The sequence below is a fragment of the Heterodontus francisci genome, chromosome 19 (genome assembly GCF_036365525.1).
Source record: "Heterodontus francisci isolate sHetFra1 chromosome 19, sHetFra1.hap1, whole genome shotgun sequence".
In the NCBI taxonomy this organism is placed as follows: domain Eukaryota; kingdom Metazoa; phylum Chordata; class Chondrichthyes; order Heterodontiformes; family Heterodontidae; genus Heterodontus; species Heterodontus francisci.
In genome coordinates this window covers 14,798,408-14,817,243 of record NC_090389.1, presented here as the reverse complement: position 1 = coordinate 14,817,243, position 18,836 = coordinate 14,798,408, and the positions used below count along the sequence as shown (strand labels likewise).

The 18,836-nt window shown below is 43.9% G+C and overlaps 1 protein-coding gene across 1 annotated transcript in view; it reads right to left on the bottom strand.

The window, feature by feature from the left end:
- Nucleotides 1-18,836, bottom strand: part of dock3 (dedicator of cytokinesis 3) — a 1,369,418-nt gene that overhangs the window by 362,304 nt on the left and 988,278 nt on the right. The window contains exon 14 of the mRNA XM_068052296.1: nucleotides 9,159-9,284. Within this exon, the coding sequence (XP_067908397.1) occupies nucleotides 9,159-9,284 (126 nt within the window). The remainder of the gene's footprint in view (nucleotides 1-9,158; nucleotides 9,285-18,836) is intronic.

Genomic DNA, 18,836 nt, shown 5'->3' with positions numbered 1-18,836 from the left:
AATTGGCGTCTCAATTGCCGCTTCTCTTCCCCGTTCCATCCTGCAATTCTCACCCGTGCCCGCATGCTCTCTGCAACATTACGCCGCTCCCGACTGGTCGCCACATACGTTGTCCAGGCCTCGCTGCCATAGAGCAAGGTATTGAGGACACAGGCTTGATACACTCGGACTTTTGTGTTCTGTGTCAGTGCGCCATTTTCCCACACCAGGTGAATCTCCAGTTAATGCCCACTACCTGAATACAATTAAACACCCAAATAATACACCAGGTGCAGTGCTGGAGGTGCCTCGACTTTTGCACTTATCCAACAGGTGAGAGGTTCTGAATGCCTGCATGGATGAGGGCAAAGTCTGCAGGGTGGATGAGAAAACTGACCAAGGTACAGTGGTACAGGAGGCCATTCAAGTTCCGAGAGTGAAAAGGAATGTAGTAGTAGTCGGGGCAGTATAGTCCAAGGGATAGATACTGTTTTCTGCAGCCACGACTGGGAGTTTTGAAGGTTGTGTTGCCAGCCTGGTGCCAGGGTTAAAGACATCAAGGCTGGAGAGGAACATGGAGTGGGAGAGGTAGGATCCAGTTGTGGTGGTCATGTAGGAAGCAACAACATAGGTAGAACCAAGAATGGTGCACTTTTGAGAAAGTTTGAGGAGCTAGGGTCAAAATTAAAATACCAGAACCTCACAGGGACCTAAGTCACATGCATATTGGCATAGGGATAAACACGTTAGAAAGTTAAATGCACAGCTGAAAGAGTGATGTGGGAGACTTTTGGTTTAACGGGCCCTGGCATCAGTACTGGGAAAGGGGAAGTTGTTCCATTGGTATGGTCTCCACTTAAAATGAACTGGGATTAGTGTCTTAGCAAATCGAATAACGAAGTAGATAGGGCTTTAAATTAATGAAGAGGGGTGGAGTGTCTGGTGGGAGGATTCAGGAAAACGTAAATTCAAAAGCAGTAAGAGGAATGTTAAGGCTGTCGAGCAGGGTAGCCATTTGTGTAAACAAGCAGAGTGGTTTGGAAGGAACAGAGAGCTTAACAAAAGTAATACGATATTAGTGACTGAGGTGACATCAGAGAAAAATAGAAAAAAGTTAAAACTAAAAACACTATATCTGAATGTGTGAAGCATGTACAATAAAACAGATGAATAGGTTTGACCTAATAGCCATTATGTAGACGTGGTTGCACAGTGACCAAGGTTGGGAACTAAATATTCCAGAATACTTGACATTTCAAAGAGACAGGCAAAATGGAAAAGGAGGAGGGGTAGCCCAGATAATAATGGATATATTCCATTGAGAAACAAAGGATTGGATTTTATGCTCTCCCCCGCGGTGACTTTGAAGGTGGGGAGAACATTTAATTGGGCGGGATGTGGGTGGAGACCTTGCCACCTTCCCGCCTCCACCCCAATTAAGTCCGTGGCAGGAAAGCCTGTGGACAAGGGTGTCCCTTGTTCAAAGGCACTTAGTGCCTGATCGAGGTACCTGGCATTGGGATGGAGGGGGCCCATTGAGAGCCACGCCCTTGCCCTTGCTGCCAACTCCCCTATATCCCCTCTTCCCCCCTGCCCCCACCTCGCGAAACCCCTCCCGCTATGACACCTGTGACTTGGGTCCCTCGACGATCCTAGGTGGGGGCATTACCGGCAGCAGCCATTGCCTCCTCTGATTCACCGTCAGCTCTCAGTGGGCAGGACCTCCGTCACCAGGGTGGAGGATAAGTTCATGGAATGCATTCAAGATATTTTCGCTATGTCAAGGAATCAACTAGAGAACAGGCTATTTTAGATTCAGTATTGTTGAATGAGACAATATTATTAATAGCCTTGTCGTAAGGGAGATTGAGGAAAAATGATCATAATATGATAGAATTTCATAATGAATTTGAAAGTGATTTAGTTAAGTCTGAAACTAGGATCCTAATTCTGAACAAAAAAAACAAAGTAGGTATGAGGAGTAAGTTGACTAGGAGATACAGATTAGGAAACAAGATTATTGACCTTAGATAAGCAATGGCAAACATTTAAAAATTAATTAATGATACAAAATAAATATATACATCCTTAAAGAATAAAAACCCCACTGGAAAAGTGGTCCAACTGTAGATAACAGGAGAATTTATAGATAGTATTAGATTAAGGGAAGAGGCTTATGATGTTGCCAAAAAATAGTACGCCTGAGGATTGGAAGAATTTTTAGAATCTAGCAAAGAAAGACCGAGCAATTGACAAAGAAAAATAGAATGAGAGCAAACTAGCAAGAGACATAAAAATAGACAGTAAAAGGCTCTACAGGTATGTAAAAAGGATGAGATAAGCAAAAGTAAACATGGGTGTCATGCAGGCCCCCACCTGCCAAGGATGAAGCACATTAATTTAACCACATGGACATTAAACTTCAAATTGTTGCTGGGAAGAAAAGAGGGACTGTTACAAGGAACCGTCAGGCCCCCGAGCCGGAAAGACATTTTTGCATACTAGCAGAGAGCGTTGGAACAAGGGAACCAGTCCTTGCTCCCATACAATACACAGGACACAGGTGGTCATACCAGTTTAGTGAGAACATCTCTGCTCCCATCTCTTTCGCATCAACTTCGGAATCCATTGAAGACACATGAACCCCAAAAAAGAAGTCTCTTACAGCAAACAAGGTTTAAGAAGAATACCGGGCCCCAACAAAAAGCAAGAACTACCTACAAAAGGACTCTGCAGTGAGCTCAAAGAAACGTAATAAAGGAACTCTTCAAATATTGCCTCAAACCTCTCCAATTTATTTTTCTTCTACTCTTTTCTCTCTCTATTTGCATGTGTATATCGCATATGCATGCTAGCGTGGGTGCATCGTGTATCCGTAGGTGTCAGCCAAATTAGAGTTTAAGTTTTAATAAATTTCACTGTTCTTCTTTAAACTTAAGAAAGCCTGTTTGTGCTCATTTCTTTGCCTTATAATTGGAAAGCAGTGAACAAGGATTCACCAAAGGGAGAACTCAAAACATGGTGTGTTTAAAATTAAACCCTGTTACAGCAAGACCAGGTGAAGGCTGAGAGGGACTCCTAAACATCTTTCTCACCTGGTCGTAACAATGGGTCCCTTAGAGGTAGAGACAGGAGAAATTATAATGGGAAATAAGGAAATGGCAGAGATATCAACTGAATACTTTGTATCTGTGTTCTCAGCGGAAAACACAAAAAAACTTCCTGGAAATTGTGGAGAACCAAAGATCTAGTGACAATGAGGAACTTAAAGAAATTAGAATTAGAAAAAGATTTAGTACTGGATAAATTAATGACAATAAAAGCCCACAAATCTCCTGGATGCCATTATCTAGATCCTGGGTTCTAAAAGAGGTGGTTACAGCGATAATGGATGCATTGAGTTTGAACTTCCAGAATTTCCTAGATTCTGGAATGGCCCCTTGGATTGGAAGGTAGCAAACGCAACCCTGTTATTCAAGAAAGGAGGGAGAGAGAAAACAGGGAACTATGGCCAGTTAGCCTGACATCAGTAGTAAGGAACATGCTAGAGTCTATTATTAGAGATGTGATAACACGACACTTAGAGGGCGAATTTAATTCTGCCCTTGCGAGCAGGCTCAGTGATGGAGGGGGTCCACTTGAAGGTGTCATCCTGCCGCCACTGGTATTCTGCCAGCAGTGGGGGGCCTACGCCATGTGAGGAAACCCCCCCCAGTAAAAGCTGGTAGCCTCTTTGCGGACTTGGGGGGGGGCCCCCTCCTGATGGTGCATGCTGTGGCCCATGGAGGGTCTCCCCCCTTGCCGGTGGCAGGGGCTGCCCCCTCATAAAGCCGGGACCTGCCTGACTGGCCCCGGCGAGCCCGACAACTTACCTTCATTCTGGGGCCTTCTCCATGTGGCTGGTCCTGACTGTCTGTAGTCCCAGCAATGGCCATCGTTCCCGTTGGCGCTGCTGGCCTTCCTACGGCTGGCAGCTCTGGAGGCGGAACCTCTGCCCTTAAAGGGACAGAAGGCCCAATGCCAGGCAGTTAACTGCCTGATGGCCAAACAATTGCATTGGGGTTCTGAAAATGGCTGTGGCAGAGTTGCCCTTGGCTTTCCGGCCAGTGGACAGGGCCACCACTGCAGCCATTAAATACAGCCCAGAAAATCAGAATATGATTGGGCACAGTCAACATGGATTTATGAAAGGGAAGTCATGCTTGACAAATCTGTTCGAGTTTTTTGAGGTTGTAACTACCTGGCTGGTTCAGGGGAATCAGTGGATGAAGCGTATTTGAATTTTGAGAAAATATTCGATGAGGTTCTGCACAAGGGATCATGGGAGTGCGATAATGTATAGGCATGGATTGAGGATTAGTTAATGGACAGAAAACAGAGCAGGAATAACGGGGTCATTTTTGATTTGGCAGGCTGTAACTAGCGGGGTGCTGCAAGGATCAGTACTTGGGCCTCAGCTATCTACAATGTAAATCAATGACTTAGCTGAGGGGACCAAGTGTAATGTGTCCACGGTTGCTGATGATACAAAGTTAGGCGGGAAAGCAAACTGTGTGGGGGATGCAAGGAGGTTGCAAAATGATTTACACATGTTAAGTGACTGGACAAGAACTTGGCAGTGAAATATAATGTGGAGAAGTGTGAAGTTATCCACTTTGGTAGAAAAATAGAAAAACTGAATATTTTTAAATGGTGAAAGACTGGGAAATGTTAGTATTCGGAGGGACCTGGGTGTACTTGTATACGAATCACAGAAATTTAACATGCAGGTACAACAAACAATTAGGAAAGCAAATGGTATGTTAGCTTTTATTACAAAAAGAGTATAAGAGTAAAAAAGTCTGACTAACTACAATTACATTGGACCTTGGTGAGACCACACCTGGAGTACTGTGTACAGTTTTAATCTCCTTACCTAAAGAAAGATATACTTGCAATGTAGGTTCGCCGGACTGATGCCTGGGATGAGGGGATTGTCCTATGAAGAGAGATTGAGTAAACTAGGCCTATATTCTCTGGAGTTAAGAATGAGAGATGATCTCATTGAAATATATAAAATTCTTAAGAAGCTTAACAGGGTAGATGCTGGGAGGATGTTTCCCCCGGTTGGGAAGTCTAGAACTAGGGGTCACAGTCTCAGAATAAGGAGTCAGCCATTTAGGACTGAATTGAGGAGACATTTCTTCACTCAAAGGGTTGTGAATCTTTGGAATTCTCTGTGGATGCTCAGTTGTTGAGTATATTCAAGTCAGAGATCAACAGATTTTTGGATAGTAAGGGAATCAAGGGATACGAGATTATTGTGGGAAGGTGGAGTTGAGGTAGAAGAGCTATAATTTTTTTGAATGGCGAAGCAGGCTCGAAGGGCCATATGGCCTCCTCCTGTTCCTGTTTCATATGTTCTCATAAGTAGTGCTGTGTTGGTTCCAATATAATAACTGGAATTGTGTTGCTTTGACTTCAGTATAATAACTGGAATAGTGCAGCATCGATTGCAATTTATCTGGCAGCGCTTCTCGTTCTACAGGAAACGGACGGGAGTTTGGTGCCTTTTTTTTATTCGTTTCATGGGATGTGAGTAATGCTGGCAAGGTCAGCATTTGTTGCCCATCCTTAATTGCCCTTGAGAAGGTGATGGTGAGCTGCCTTCTTGAACCACTGCAGTATCGGGTGAATAATCTCACCAGTGGGAAAGGCAGGATTATTTAATTGATCTAATTCTAGCTAGTGCAAGAAGTGTTACTGCAGCGCAATTTACAGATGGAGAGTCAGCAGTAAGTATAGTATTATCTATGTACGTCTAGTGGAATACCTTCTAAACACAAATTTCCATTTCTCTCTTCCACCAATGTCCGAACTATGCATTTGGATTTTCACCCTTGGTATTTTCTCTGGGTTCAGCATCACTGGACACATATGTATGTCGACCCCATGTATCCTATAAGCCTGCTGTTACCTTCCAACAAGTAGGAATATGTTGCAAGACCCAGAGACTGAACAGAGAACATTTGCTGCTGTGCTCTAGTTCACTAGAATATATCTATACTGCTATGCAAGCTTTTCCTTCTTGGTAGGTGAAAGAATATTACTTTTTTGGATCATGGCTCAGGCTATAAACCACCAGATAAATATATTTAACATTAAACAGGTAAGTCAGTGCAAACAGTATATTAGCAATAATTACAAACTTTACTATTCAAAATGTCAAAACAACAAAGATGCTTCTCCTGCGGAACCTTGAATATAAAATTGATCCTGAATGATTGTCACTCACCGCTTACGTGATGAAACATTATTACTGAGCACTCTGATTAGCCATATCGCTGAATGAGCTGAGTGCAGGGAGCAAATATAAACTTACAACCTTGTAGCTCCTGGCCAGAGAGCTGTCCGTGAAAGAATCAAACCTGACTCAAGTCTTCAATTCAGATATAGCTGACAATCAAGCTTATCATTTAAGAAGATGCCCAGAATGTCAATTACAATACTTTTATTGAATGGTTTGACTCTTTTCCTGGGAGATCTATTGAACTGTGAGCGCAACAAAAAACTTATCCAGACAGCCATCAGTGATGTTACTGGACAGAATGACACTAATCGCTCAGCACAACACGCAATAACACATTTAATTGTCTTTTGTCCCAAAGGAAGAAGTGACAGCTGTGTATTGATCTATTTGGCTCACCAGAGCATAATGAATATTCTCTAGTGATTAAATTTTTAAAAAACTCTGCTTCATTTCTGTCACACTTGTTTCGAGAGTGGTTATATCAGGAAGACAGATCATTGGCAGAGTCAAAAAGAAAATTGCAGGCTGAAGAATTACTGGGACAAAAAAAAAATGACAATCTTCACCAAAGAACCATCCTGGTACTCAAAAAATATAAACATCATTTCAAAACTGGGAAAGACTTTGAAAGGGTAACTCGTGAAACACAGATTCCAATCTCTTAACAGATTGGTAACAAGAGGCCATTCTTAAGATTATCACAAGTACAATGAAGGAGGAAGTTAGAAAAGATTTTTTGCAGAGAGTAATTTGAATATGGAATACTTTATCACAAGCTGCTATTTGGGCAGAAACGACAATATAATTTAAAAGGGAATTGGATTGGTATTTAATTTTGTTGTATTTTGTCACATTTCCAACATTGTTGAAGTTTCCTGTGGTCAGATTGCCCATGAACATATTTATACTGTTGCAACATAAAATGATCAGAGTATTCCTTCCCCAAATTATGAGCTCCTTCATGAACTAAGATGTAAAGTTAATTGTGTCTTCAAATTATTTGCAATTGGTTTAATCAACCAAACTAGGGGGGAAAAAAATCACAAACAGGGAGGAAGCATGCTGTGCCTGTACTGACAGACCTGTACTGAGCTAAAATGATGCCAACTTTGCTGACTGAACTGCCGAGCAAAATCTTCAGCTTCTCATGACTGATTTTCTCTCAATAATTTGGGGTTAATAATGATGAACTGAACATGCTACCAGCTAAGATCATGTACAAATCTTCTACAGATCCAGACACCGTGGCCGGAATTTTACCTGTAGAAACTGGGCATCCTCGGAGGCAGGTGGAGCGTAAAATGGCGGGTGATGACGTCGGATCGGGTCCCTGACATGATGCCAGAACACCATTTCACACTGGTCGGACGGCAGGCGAGATGGGAACTCTGCTCGCCATCCGATTAAAGCCAATTCAAGGCCAATTCAGATAATGAAGAAGACAATAGACTGCAATTTCACGTCCCCTGCGCCATTTTACGATATGAGCACGGGCCACATGGGGGTGGGGGTCGCAGACTCGGTAGGTTTAAATGAGCGTCAACGGCTCTGCTAATAGCATTTGTGAGTTTTGTGTCTTTGAGGTAACAGTGACTTTAAAGTTCTGGGCTGATATTGCTGGCTTACCAGGACTCACTTGAGTGAGTGATACTCAGAGGGGTTAAGGTCCCGCCTGAGGCCAATTAAGGGCCCTGGCCATGTATACTCACTGTGTGGCTTCCAGGCCCGAAGGAGGCGGGCTCGCCACCGACATTTTGGCTGGTGGGCAGGACTTCTGCCGCCACGTAAAATTCCGACCTATCTCTTTTGATCAAGCCTTCAGTCACCCCTCGTAAACTTTCTTTTCCTAGTTCAGTCCCTGTTTCATTATGATTATTTTCAAAGTGCTGTAGGATACTTCTTTTCAGTAAATGTGTTGTTTCACTGCAAGTTGTAATGTGCCTGCAGTCAATGACACTTAAAAAGTAAAACACCTTCAGAGAATCAATATATGGAAGTAATTAAGTGCTTTATGAAGTCAGGCACCAGTCCCCACTCCTCCATGTAATGTCTTCATGAGCTTAGTAAGGAAATTCAATTTTCACAGTATTAGCATATATTAATTTCTTGCACTAGGAATGTCATTCGACTCAATTATAGTAAGTGAATTGTGCACTGCAATTATCTTCATCCTATTAAAATTCTTCATTCATCGTCTTCATTCTAAGAAAAACCAAATCCATTTCTAAATTTGATTTTACATTGGGTAAGGCAGGGTTTCTCATCCTCTTAAGGATTAGCTCAGTAGAAACAAGAACGGAAGGTGATCATGAATCAGGAACACCGTTTGACCTATCTTGAATTCAATCATCCATCGAGATCCTAACATCCCTCCTTGCAGCATCCCAACTTTCATAATTTCAGGGTTTTACTCTCCACCACTCTATCTGGAAGTCTATTTCATGTTGCTCATTGTATGAAGAAGACTTCCCTGAGATCAGTCTTAAATTTACCAGTTTGAATCCATTTCTTCCTTGTTCTGTATTTGCAGTTTAATTCAAAGTAACATTCCAGTTAATTTTTCTATCCCTCAAAACATACCTCTCAGACGTCTCCTTTCTCTCCACTCTTTCTTTACAATTCCAACTCCTGACTGGGGATTACCCTCATGTCTCTTCTCATAACCATCATAAAGATTTAAAATACGTCCTTGAGTGGGGATTTAGAATCGTGAATTGGTGCTCATCTATCCTGACTCTTTTCTAATGTCTGGATATAGAGCGAAAATCTTCACACTAATGTTTGGGTCAAGTTATGAAAATCCTGCATATCTTAGTTCCGATTGATTCTTTTCAAAATAAAGAAATGATTGATCTGCGCTCTTCTGATCATGCTTCAGGCCAAAGCCTACCTGGCATGATGACATCAGGGAAGCCTAGTTTGCGGGTGACGGCCACTCCCCGGTTAAAGATCATGGGATTCTCTCTGCGAATGTGATCCATGTCGCCCCGAATCAGCTGCAGTGAGATGATCATTCCTGTTAAATGAGAGACCACACAATTTTGACAGATTAGCTGAATTGAGGTCCATCTCTAAATATTCCAGGTATCGTGCTCCTGGAGGGAACAGTGATGAAATATGAAATGAGCTGGAGGAATTATGAAAAAGGTCAACTGCTGAACTGAACCACAAGAAAATGGACACATTTGTGCCACAGACAAAATGGAGTAGAGGTCAGGTGACACACATTTGCCTGTTGAAGACGAAACACATTTCCTATGAATTAGCTTTGGGAAAAAACATTGAAACAGAAAATAGCCCATTCCATGTGAACAACTCATATCTGCAGGAATGGAGCTAACAAAGACTTTTGCAGACCGACTGACTCTGAAGCCAAAGCCATAAATAATAGGTGTGAAGTAATACCTATTTATCAGAATGAACCACAATCAGATGCCATCAGGTAACAATGGTTCCCATATCCTGGGATATTGCATGAATCACCCCAGGAGAGAGTGCCCTTAGTCACCTGACCGACACCCCAACCTGACAAATTTCGACCTAAAAAGGTATCTATCTGGAGAGAGAGGCAGAACAATCCGAGAAGGTCTTTTCCGGCCAGAACAGCTGTGAGGCAGTTTCAGCTAAGCTGCAGCCCTGCTGACAACACCTTTTTACTACAGCACAGAAATTGCAAAGTGACTTTGGAACTCCCCCACCTGCGAAAGTGAACCAGGATTTCTACCATCAACTTTGGATTAAGGTTTTACCACAAGAAGCCTGCAACATTTCATCCTTTTTAGGACAAAGAACTTTCAGGCATGCACCATTGAAAGATTTCTTCCTGAGAAGCTTCTAAAGGTTTTCCTAAAACAACGAACTTTTTACTATAATTGGACTCTATCCGCACGCTACCACTCTATCTTTTTGAGCATGTGTGTGTGAGGTCACAAACATTTTTCGTTTATTGTGTAAAATAAATATTTACCTTTCTTTTAAACCTATGATAAAACCTGTCGTTTGTCATTTATTTGACTCTTAAAGCACTCAAGGACTAAAAGACTATTATTAAACACTAAGTGCAGCCAATTGAGAGTTGAAAAGTGGAAGTCACCCACACGGTGGCTGGGTTTGGTCTTGGCGATGGGGGTCTTGACCACCAGCAAAAGCGCCGGAGAGAGCCCTGTGTTGCCTCCTCTCAGGAAGGTCCGCCGCATTACATGCCAATTAGGCACATGTGGACAGTGGCGAGCCTTGCCCAGGATCAAGGACCCTGGTCCTTGGTGGAAGTCCAGTCTCCTGAGAGTTGTTGGCCAATCAGAGGCTGGCAGCTGTTAACTGAACAGCACCACCATGGAGGCAGTGGCTGGTGCCAGTAGGGCACTCACCCGAGTCCCTGGAACCAGGCTACAAGTAAGTCAGGTGGGAGGGGTTTCATTGGGTGAGGGGCCTGGGGGAGGAGGGCTGTAAGAACATAAGAACTAGGAACAGGAGTAGGTAATTCAGCCCCTCGAGCCTGCTCCGCCATTCAATACGATCATGGCTGATCTCATCTCAGCCTCAACTCCACTTTCCTGCCCGTCCTCCATAACCTTTCAACCCATTACTAATTAAAAATCTGTCTATCGCCTCCTTAAATTTACTCGATGTCCCGGCATCCACCGCACTCTGCGGTAATGAATTCCACAGACTCACAACCCTTTGAGAGAAGCAATTTCTCCTCATCTCTGTTTTAAATCTGCTACCCCTTATCCTAAAACTATGACCTCTCGTTCCAGATTGCCCTATAAGAGGAAACATCCTCTCTACGTCTACTTTGTCAATCTCCTTAATCATCTTATATCCCTCAATTAGATCTCCTCTCATTCTTCTAAACTCGAGAGAGTAAAGGCCTAAACTGCTCAATCTCTCGTCATAAGACAAACCCCTCGTCTCTGGAATCAATCTAGTGAACCTCCTCTGAACTTCCTCCAATGCAACTACATCCCTCTTCAAGTTAGGGAACCAAAACTGTACACAATACTCCAGGTGCGGTCTCACTAATGCCTTGCACAGTTGCAGTAACACTTCCCTACTTTTATACTCTATTCCATTAGCAATAAATGCCAACATTCCATTTGCCTTCCTTATTAACTGCTTCACCTGCATACTAGTTTTCTACGATTCATGCAGGAGGACACCCAGATCCCTCTGCACCGAAGCACTCTGTAGTTTCTTTCCATTTAGGCAATAATTTGCCTTTCTATTCTTCCGACCAAAATGGATAACCTCAAACTTATCCACGTTAAACTCCATCTGCCAAATTTTGGCCCATTCACCGAACCTATCCATATCCATTTGTAAATTTCTTATTTCTTTATTGCAACTTACTGTCCCACCAATTTTAGGGTCATCTGCAAATTTGGCTATTGTACCTTCTATCCCTGCATCCAAGTCATTAACATAGATTGTAAATAGTTGGGGCTCTAGGACCGAACCCTGAAACACCCCACTAGTTACATCTTGCCAACCAGAAAAGGACCCATTTATCCCGACTCTCTGTTTTCTGTTGGTTAGCCAATTCTCTATCCAAGCGAATAAATTGCCCCTAACTCCAAGTGATCTTACCTTGTGTATTAACCTTTTGTGCGGCACCTTATCAAATGCCTTCTGGAAGTCCATCTACATCTACAGGATCCCCATTATCCACTTTACTTGTTACATCTTTGAAGAACTCTAGAAAATTAGTCAAACATGATTTACCCTTCATAAAACCATGTTGACTCTGATGGATTGCGTTTTGACTTTTTAAATGTCCTGTTATTACTTCCTTAATAATGGATTCTAACAATTTCCCAACGACAGATGTTAAACTAAATGGTCTATAGTTTCCTATTTTCTGCCTCCCTTCCTTTTTGAATAAGGGCGTTATATTAGCATTTTTCCAATCCACTGGAACCTTCCCCACATCCAGGGAATTTTGGAATATTATAACCAATGGATCTACTATCTCCGCTGCCACTTCCTTTAAGACCCTAGGATGTAGGCCATCAGGCCCTGGGGACTTGTGTGCCTTCAATCCCAATAGTTTGCTCAGTACTTTTTCCCTACTGATGTTGGTTGTTCGAAGTTCCTCCCTTTCAATGACCTCTGCATTACCTCTTACTATTGGGATGGTACTAGTGTCCTCCACCATGAAAACTGAGGCAAAATACTGATTTAGTGTCCCTGCCATTTCTGTGTTCCCCACTACTAACTCACCAGTCACATCCTCCAAAGGACCAACATTCACTCTCTTCCCTTTTATATACACATCGAAACTTTTGCTATCTGTTTTTATATTTTACACTAGTTTTCTTTCATAATTTACCTTTGTTCTTTTTATTACTTTTTTAGTAACCCTTTGTTGATCTTTAAAAGTTTCCCAATCTTCCAGCCTGCCACTGGCCTTTGCAATATGGTATGCCTTAGTTTTTGTCTTTATGTTATCCTTAACTTCCTTGCTTAGCCATGGATATTTTTTCCCCCTCTGACAATCTTTCTTCCTCTCTGGAATATATTTTAGTTGGGAAGAATTGAATATCTCTTTAAACATCTGCCACTGCTCATCAACTGTCCTACCTTTCAGTCTTCCTGTCCAGTCCACTAGGGTCAAATATGTCCTCATGCCTATGTAATTACCAATGTTTAACTCCAGAACGCTAGTGTCGGACTCCAGTTTCTCGCCTTCAATGTCTTGCTGCAATTATACAGGGCCTTGGTGAGGCCACACCTGGAATATTGTGTGCAGTTTTGGTTTCCTTATCTGAGGAAGGATGCTCTTGCTATAAAGGGAGTGCAGCGAAGGTTTACCAGACTGATCCCTGGGATGGCGGGGCTGACGTATGTGGAGAGATTGAGTCGGTTAGAATTATATTCGCTGGAGTTCAGAAGAGTGAGGAGGGATCTCATAGAAACCTATAAAATTCTAACAGGACTTGACAGGGTAGATGCAGGAAGATTGTTCCCGATGGTGGGGGAGTCCAGAACCAGGGGTCATAGTCTAAGGATACGGGGTAAACCATTCAGGACTGAGATGAGAAGAAATTTCTTCACACAGAGAGTGGGGAACCCGTGGAATTCGCTACCACAGAAAGCAGTTGAGGCCAAAATATTGTTTGTTTTCAAGAAGGAGTTAGATATAGCTCTTGGGTTTAAAGGGATCAAAGGATATGGAGCGAAAGCGGGAACAGGTTACTGAGTTGGATGATCAGACATGATTATAATGAATGGCAGAGCAGGCTCAAAGGGCGGAATGGCCTACTCCTGCTCCTATTTTCTATGTTTCTATGTTTCAAACTGAATTTGAAATTCTAGCATTCTATGATCACTCTTCCCTAAGGATCCTTAACTATGACATCATTAATTAATCCTACCTCATTACACAACACCAAATCTAGAATAGCCTGCTCCCTGGTTGGTTCCACAACATATTGCTCCAAAAAACAATCTCTAATACATTCAATGAACTCTCCCTCAAGGCTCCCCTTGCCAATATGATTAATCCAGTCTATATGCATATTAAAATCACCCATGATTATTGCCGTACCTTTCTTACAAGCCCCCAGTATTTCCTGGTTTATACTGTGCCCTACTGCGGGATTGCTGTTTGGGGACCTACAGACTACTCCACCAGGCCCTTACTATTTCTTATTTCTACCCAGACTGATTCTACGTCTTGATCTCCAGTGCCTATATCATTTCTCACTACAACACTGATCTCTTCCTTTACTAACAAAGCTACACCACCTCCTTTTCCTTCCTGCCTATCCTTCCGAAATACTGAGTATCCCTGGATATTCAATTCCCAAACCTGGTTTGCCTGCAACCACGTCTCAGTAATCGCCACTAAATCATGCCCATTTGTCTCTATTGGCGCTGTTAACTCATTTATTTTATTCTGAATGCTTTGTGCACTCAGATATAAAGCCTTTAAGTTTGTTCGATTATCAAATTTCCCTACTCTTGTACGATTCCTTGGTGCAATATGACGTTCACCCGTTCTGTCCCTACCTTTTATTTTCTGGTAATAATCAGCCTCATCACTAACCTGCACTCCTACCTTCTTCTTTAACTTTGACTTCCTAATTTTCCATGCAACTGAACCCTCCCCCCCACTATTTAGTTTCAAGACCTATCTACGGGGGGCCGGGTCAGCAGCAAGGGCAAGGACATGGCTCTCAGCAGGCCTCCCACTCCCCTCTTCTTGTAGCCAGGTCCCTCGTTCATGCACTAGGTGCCTTTTAATGAGGGACCCCCCACCCCCAGAGTCGGCAAACAACCTGCATGGGTTTGCTTGGCATGCTCTCCGTACAGCGACTTGCCCACCCATTATTGGGCTGATTCAATTAATTGCCCACTTTAGGGCCTCAATTGGCAGCAGGGTAGGAAGGCTGTTCACAGGCCTTCCTGCCCCTGACTTAATTTGAATGAAGACAGGAAGGTGATGGGCAACTCCCCCGGCCACCATGCCGCCCAATTATATGCTCTCGCTGACTCCAAATCTGACACATGGGAGAGCATAAAATTCCCCCCACCCACCTCCCACCTGTCCCTAACACAGGCTATTTGTGAGGGCCTGACAGATTAAGGTATTTTTGCATCCTTGCTAGAAGAGCCACAAATCTTAACTGATTCATTAAAATCATGTAAATGTTTGACTTCTTGTTTTTGGTTATGTAACCGAGGTCAAAATTTAGTTCAACACTTAAAAAAGGGTAAATCACGCTCCCCCCTCCACCCCCCGCCCCTCCCCCCCCACCATTCCCAGTTTGTTCTTCTGAAAGTACTGACTTTTGCTGGGGTACAGTTCCATGAGTGCCGATCATTCTCTGGTATCTCACCCAAGTGGCCATTCTTCATGTGTGAGCCCAGGTGAAGACTGTCAGCTGACTAGAAAGCGGGTGTAACAATCCAGCCTTATTCGCATAACATTGAGACATATGCATTTTCCAGCAAAGGCCAATCATAATCTATCTATCCCAGAGGCATTGTGGTCACTTTGGCAGAAGAAGCTGGTTTTCAAAACAGAAATGCCCTCTTCTATGTTGTCAGCCATGATTATGTATCCTGTGTTACATAGAAAAATAGGAGCAGGAGTAGGCCATTCGGCCCTTCAAGCTTGCTCCGCCATTCAATACGATCGTGGCTGATCATCCAAACTCAGTACTCTGTTCCTGCTTTCTCCCCATATCCCTTGATCCCTTTGGCCCTAAAAACTATGGGCTGGATTTTACCTTAGGCAGACGGTAATTCGCCACCGACGTTTACATCGGTGGCGAATCCGCTTCCGCCTAGCCTGGGGATCCATCCTGCATTTTACGGGTCCCCGGGCTTTAATTGTCTTGAGGCGGGACTTCCACCCGCTTGAGGAAGTCCCGCCTCAGTGAGCTGCCAGCCAATCAGCGGGCCGGCAGCTCTTAGTCCCAGCAGTGCCACCAGGTATGGTGGCCACTGCTGGGACTGCAGCCCAGCCTCACCAGATGGAGCCAGGAGTCTAGGTAAGTTGGGCAAGCCTCACCAGGGAGATTGGTCCTTCCCTGGTGAGGCTGGAGTAGTTGTTTGGGGGGAGGGGACGTCTTGGGTCACGGGGGTGCGTTGGGAGGTGGGGGCGGCCCACAATCGGGCACCCTGTGCCTGACTTCCATGGCCCCCACACTGGCGTGCAGAAAGGCTGGCAGTTATTGCTGGGCGGTCTTTCACGTCCCCAGCACGCCCGCTTGCCACGGGTAAAATACCCATGTTGACTTTTTCAAATCCTGTCACTGTTTTCCAAGTGCAGTGCTATGACATCTTTTATAATGGACTCTAGCATTTTCCTCACTACTGATGTCAGGCTAACCGGTCTATAATTCCCTGTTTTCTCTCTCCCTCCTTTTTTAAATAGTGGGGTTACATTAGCTACCCTCCAATCCGTTGGAACTGTTCCAGAGTCTATAGAATTGAGAAAAATGACCAGCAATGCATCTATTATTTCTAGGACCACTTCCTTAAGTACTCTGGGATGTAGATTATCAGGCCCTGGGGGTTTATTGGCCTTCAATCCCGTCAATTTCCCTAACATCATTTCCCTACTAATACTGATTTCATACAGTTCCTCCTTCTCACTAGACCCTATGCTCCCCAACATTTCTAGGAGGTAATTTGTGTTCTCCTTTGTGAAGAAAGAACCAAAGTATGTATTTAATTGGTCTGCCATTTCTTTGTTCCCCATTATAAATTCCCCCGTTTCTGACTGTAAGGGACCCACATTTGTCTTCACTAATCTTTTTATCTTCACATATCTATAGAAGCTTTTAGTCAGTTTTTCTGTTCTCTGCAAGCTTACTCTCATACTCTATTTTCCCCTTCTTAATCAATTCCTTTGTCCTCCTTTGCTGAATTCTAAACTGCTCCCAATCTTCAGGTTTGCTGCTTGTTCTGGCCATTTTATATTTCTCCTCCTTGGATCTAATACTATCCCTAATTTCCTTTGTATGCCACGGTTGAGCCACCCTTCCTGTTTTTTTTTCAGAGATACAGCACTGAAACAGGCCCTGCGGCCCACCGAGTCTGTGCCGATCATCAACCACCCATTTATACTAATCCTACACTAATCCCATATTCCTACCACATCCCCACATTCCCCTACCACCTACCTACACTAGGGGCAATTTACCTATCAACCTGCAAGTCTTTTGGTGGTGGGAGGAAACCGGAGTACCCAGCGAAAACCCACGCAGACACAGGGAGAACTTGCAAACTCCACACAGGCAGCACCCAGAATTGAACCCGGGTCGCTGGAGCTGTGAGGCTGCGGTGCTAACCACTGCGCCACTGTGCACCAGACAGGGATGAACAATTGTTGAAATTCATCCATGTGTTCTATAAATGCTAGCCATTGCCTATCCACTGTCAACCCTTTAAGCAATGTTCCCCAATCTATCATAGCCAACTTGTGCCTCATACCTTCATAGTTTTCTTTATTTAGATTCAGGACCCTAGTCTCAGAATCAACGCTCTCACTCTCCATCTTAATGAAAAATTCTATCATGTTATGGTCACTCTTCCCCAAGGGACCCCGCACAACAGGATTGTTAACTAATCCTTTCTCATTACACAATACCCAGTCTAAGATGGCCTGTTCTCTAGTTGGTTCCTCAACGTATTGGTCTAAAAAACCACCACGTATGCACTCCAGGAATTCCTCCTCTACAGTATTATTGCTAATTTGGTTTGCCCAATCTATATGTCGATTAACTCACCCATAATTACAGTTGTACTCTTATTGCACGTGTCTCTAATTTCCTGTTTAATGCCATCCTCTACATCACCACTGCTGTTTGGGGGTCTATATACAACCCCCACCAACGTTTTCTGCCCCTTGGTGTTTCTTAGCTCCACCTATACAGATTCCACATCAGGATTCTCTGAGCTAATATCCTTCCTCACTATTGTATTAATTTTCTCTTTTACTAACGATGCTACTCCACCTCCTTTCCCTTTTTGCCTGTCCTTCCTAAATATTGAATACCCCGGATGTTCAGTTCGCTCCTTGGTCACCCTGCAGCTATGTCTCCGTAATTGCAACTATATCGTATCCATTTACATCTATTTGCACGGTTAATTTGCCTACCTTATTGTGAATATGCTGCGCATTGAGACGCAATGCCTTTCGGCTTGTCCTTTTAACATTCTTAGTCATCTTAGCATTATTTCGCACGATGGCCCTACTTGGTTCTTGCCCTTGATTTTTATGCCTTCCGCTTTTCCCTTTTTGTTTCCTGCCTTTCGTTTCTATCCTTGTTTCCTGCTCCTCAGTCTCCCGGCTCAGGTTCCCATCCCCCTGCCATTCCAGTTTAAATCCTCCCCAACAGCACTAGCAAACGCCCCTGCAAGGTCATCAGTTCCGGTCCTGCCTGGGAGTAACCCGTCCCGCTTGTACAGGTCCCACCTTCCCCAGAACCCGTCCCGATGTCCCAGGAATCTAAATCCCTCCCTCCTGCACCATTTCTCCAGCCACGCATTCATCTGGTCTATTCTCCTGTTCCTACACTCACTAACACATGGCACAGGAAGTAGTCCTGAGATTACTACCTTTGAGGTCCTGTTTTTTAAATTAGCTCCTAATTCCTTAAATTTATCTTGCAGGACCTCATCCCTTTTTCCACCTATGTTGTTGGTACTGACATGTACCATGACTACTGGCTGTTCATCCTCCCCTTCAGAATGTCCTGCAGCCGCTCCGAGACATCCTTGACCCTAGCACCAGGGAGGCAACATACAATTCTGGAGTCTCGTTTGCAGCCACAGAAACGCCTGTCTGTTCCCCTTACAATTGAATCTCCTATCACTATGGCTCTCCCAGTCTTTCTCCCCCCATCCTGTGCAGCAGAGCCATCCGTGGTGCCACAAGCTTGGCTGTTGCTGCTTTCCCCTGGGAGGCCATCCCCCCAAGAGTATTCAAAGTGATATATCTGTTTGACAGGGGAATGGCCACGGGGGACTCCTGCACTACCCGCCTGCGCTTACTACTCTGCCTGGTGCTCACCCATCCCTTTTCTGCCTGTGCAGCCATTACTTGCGGTGTGAC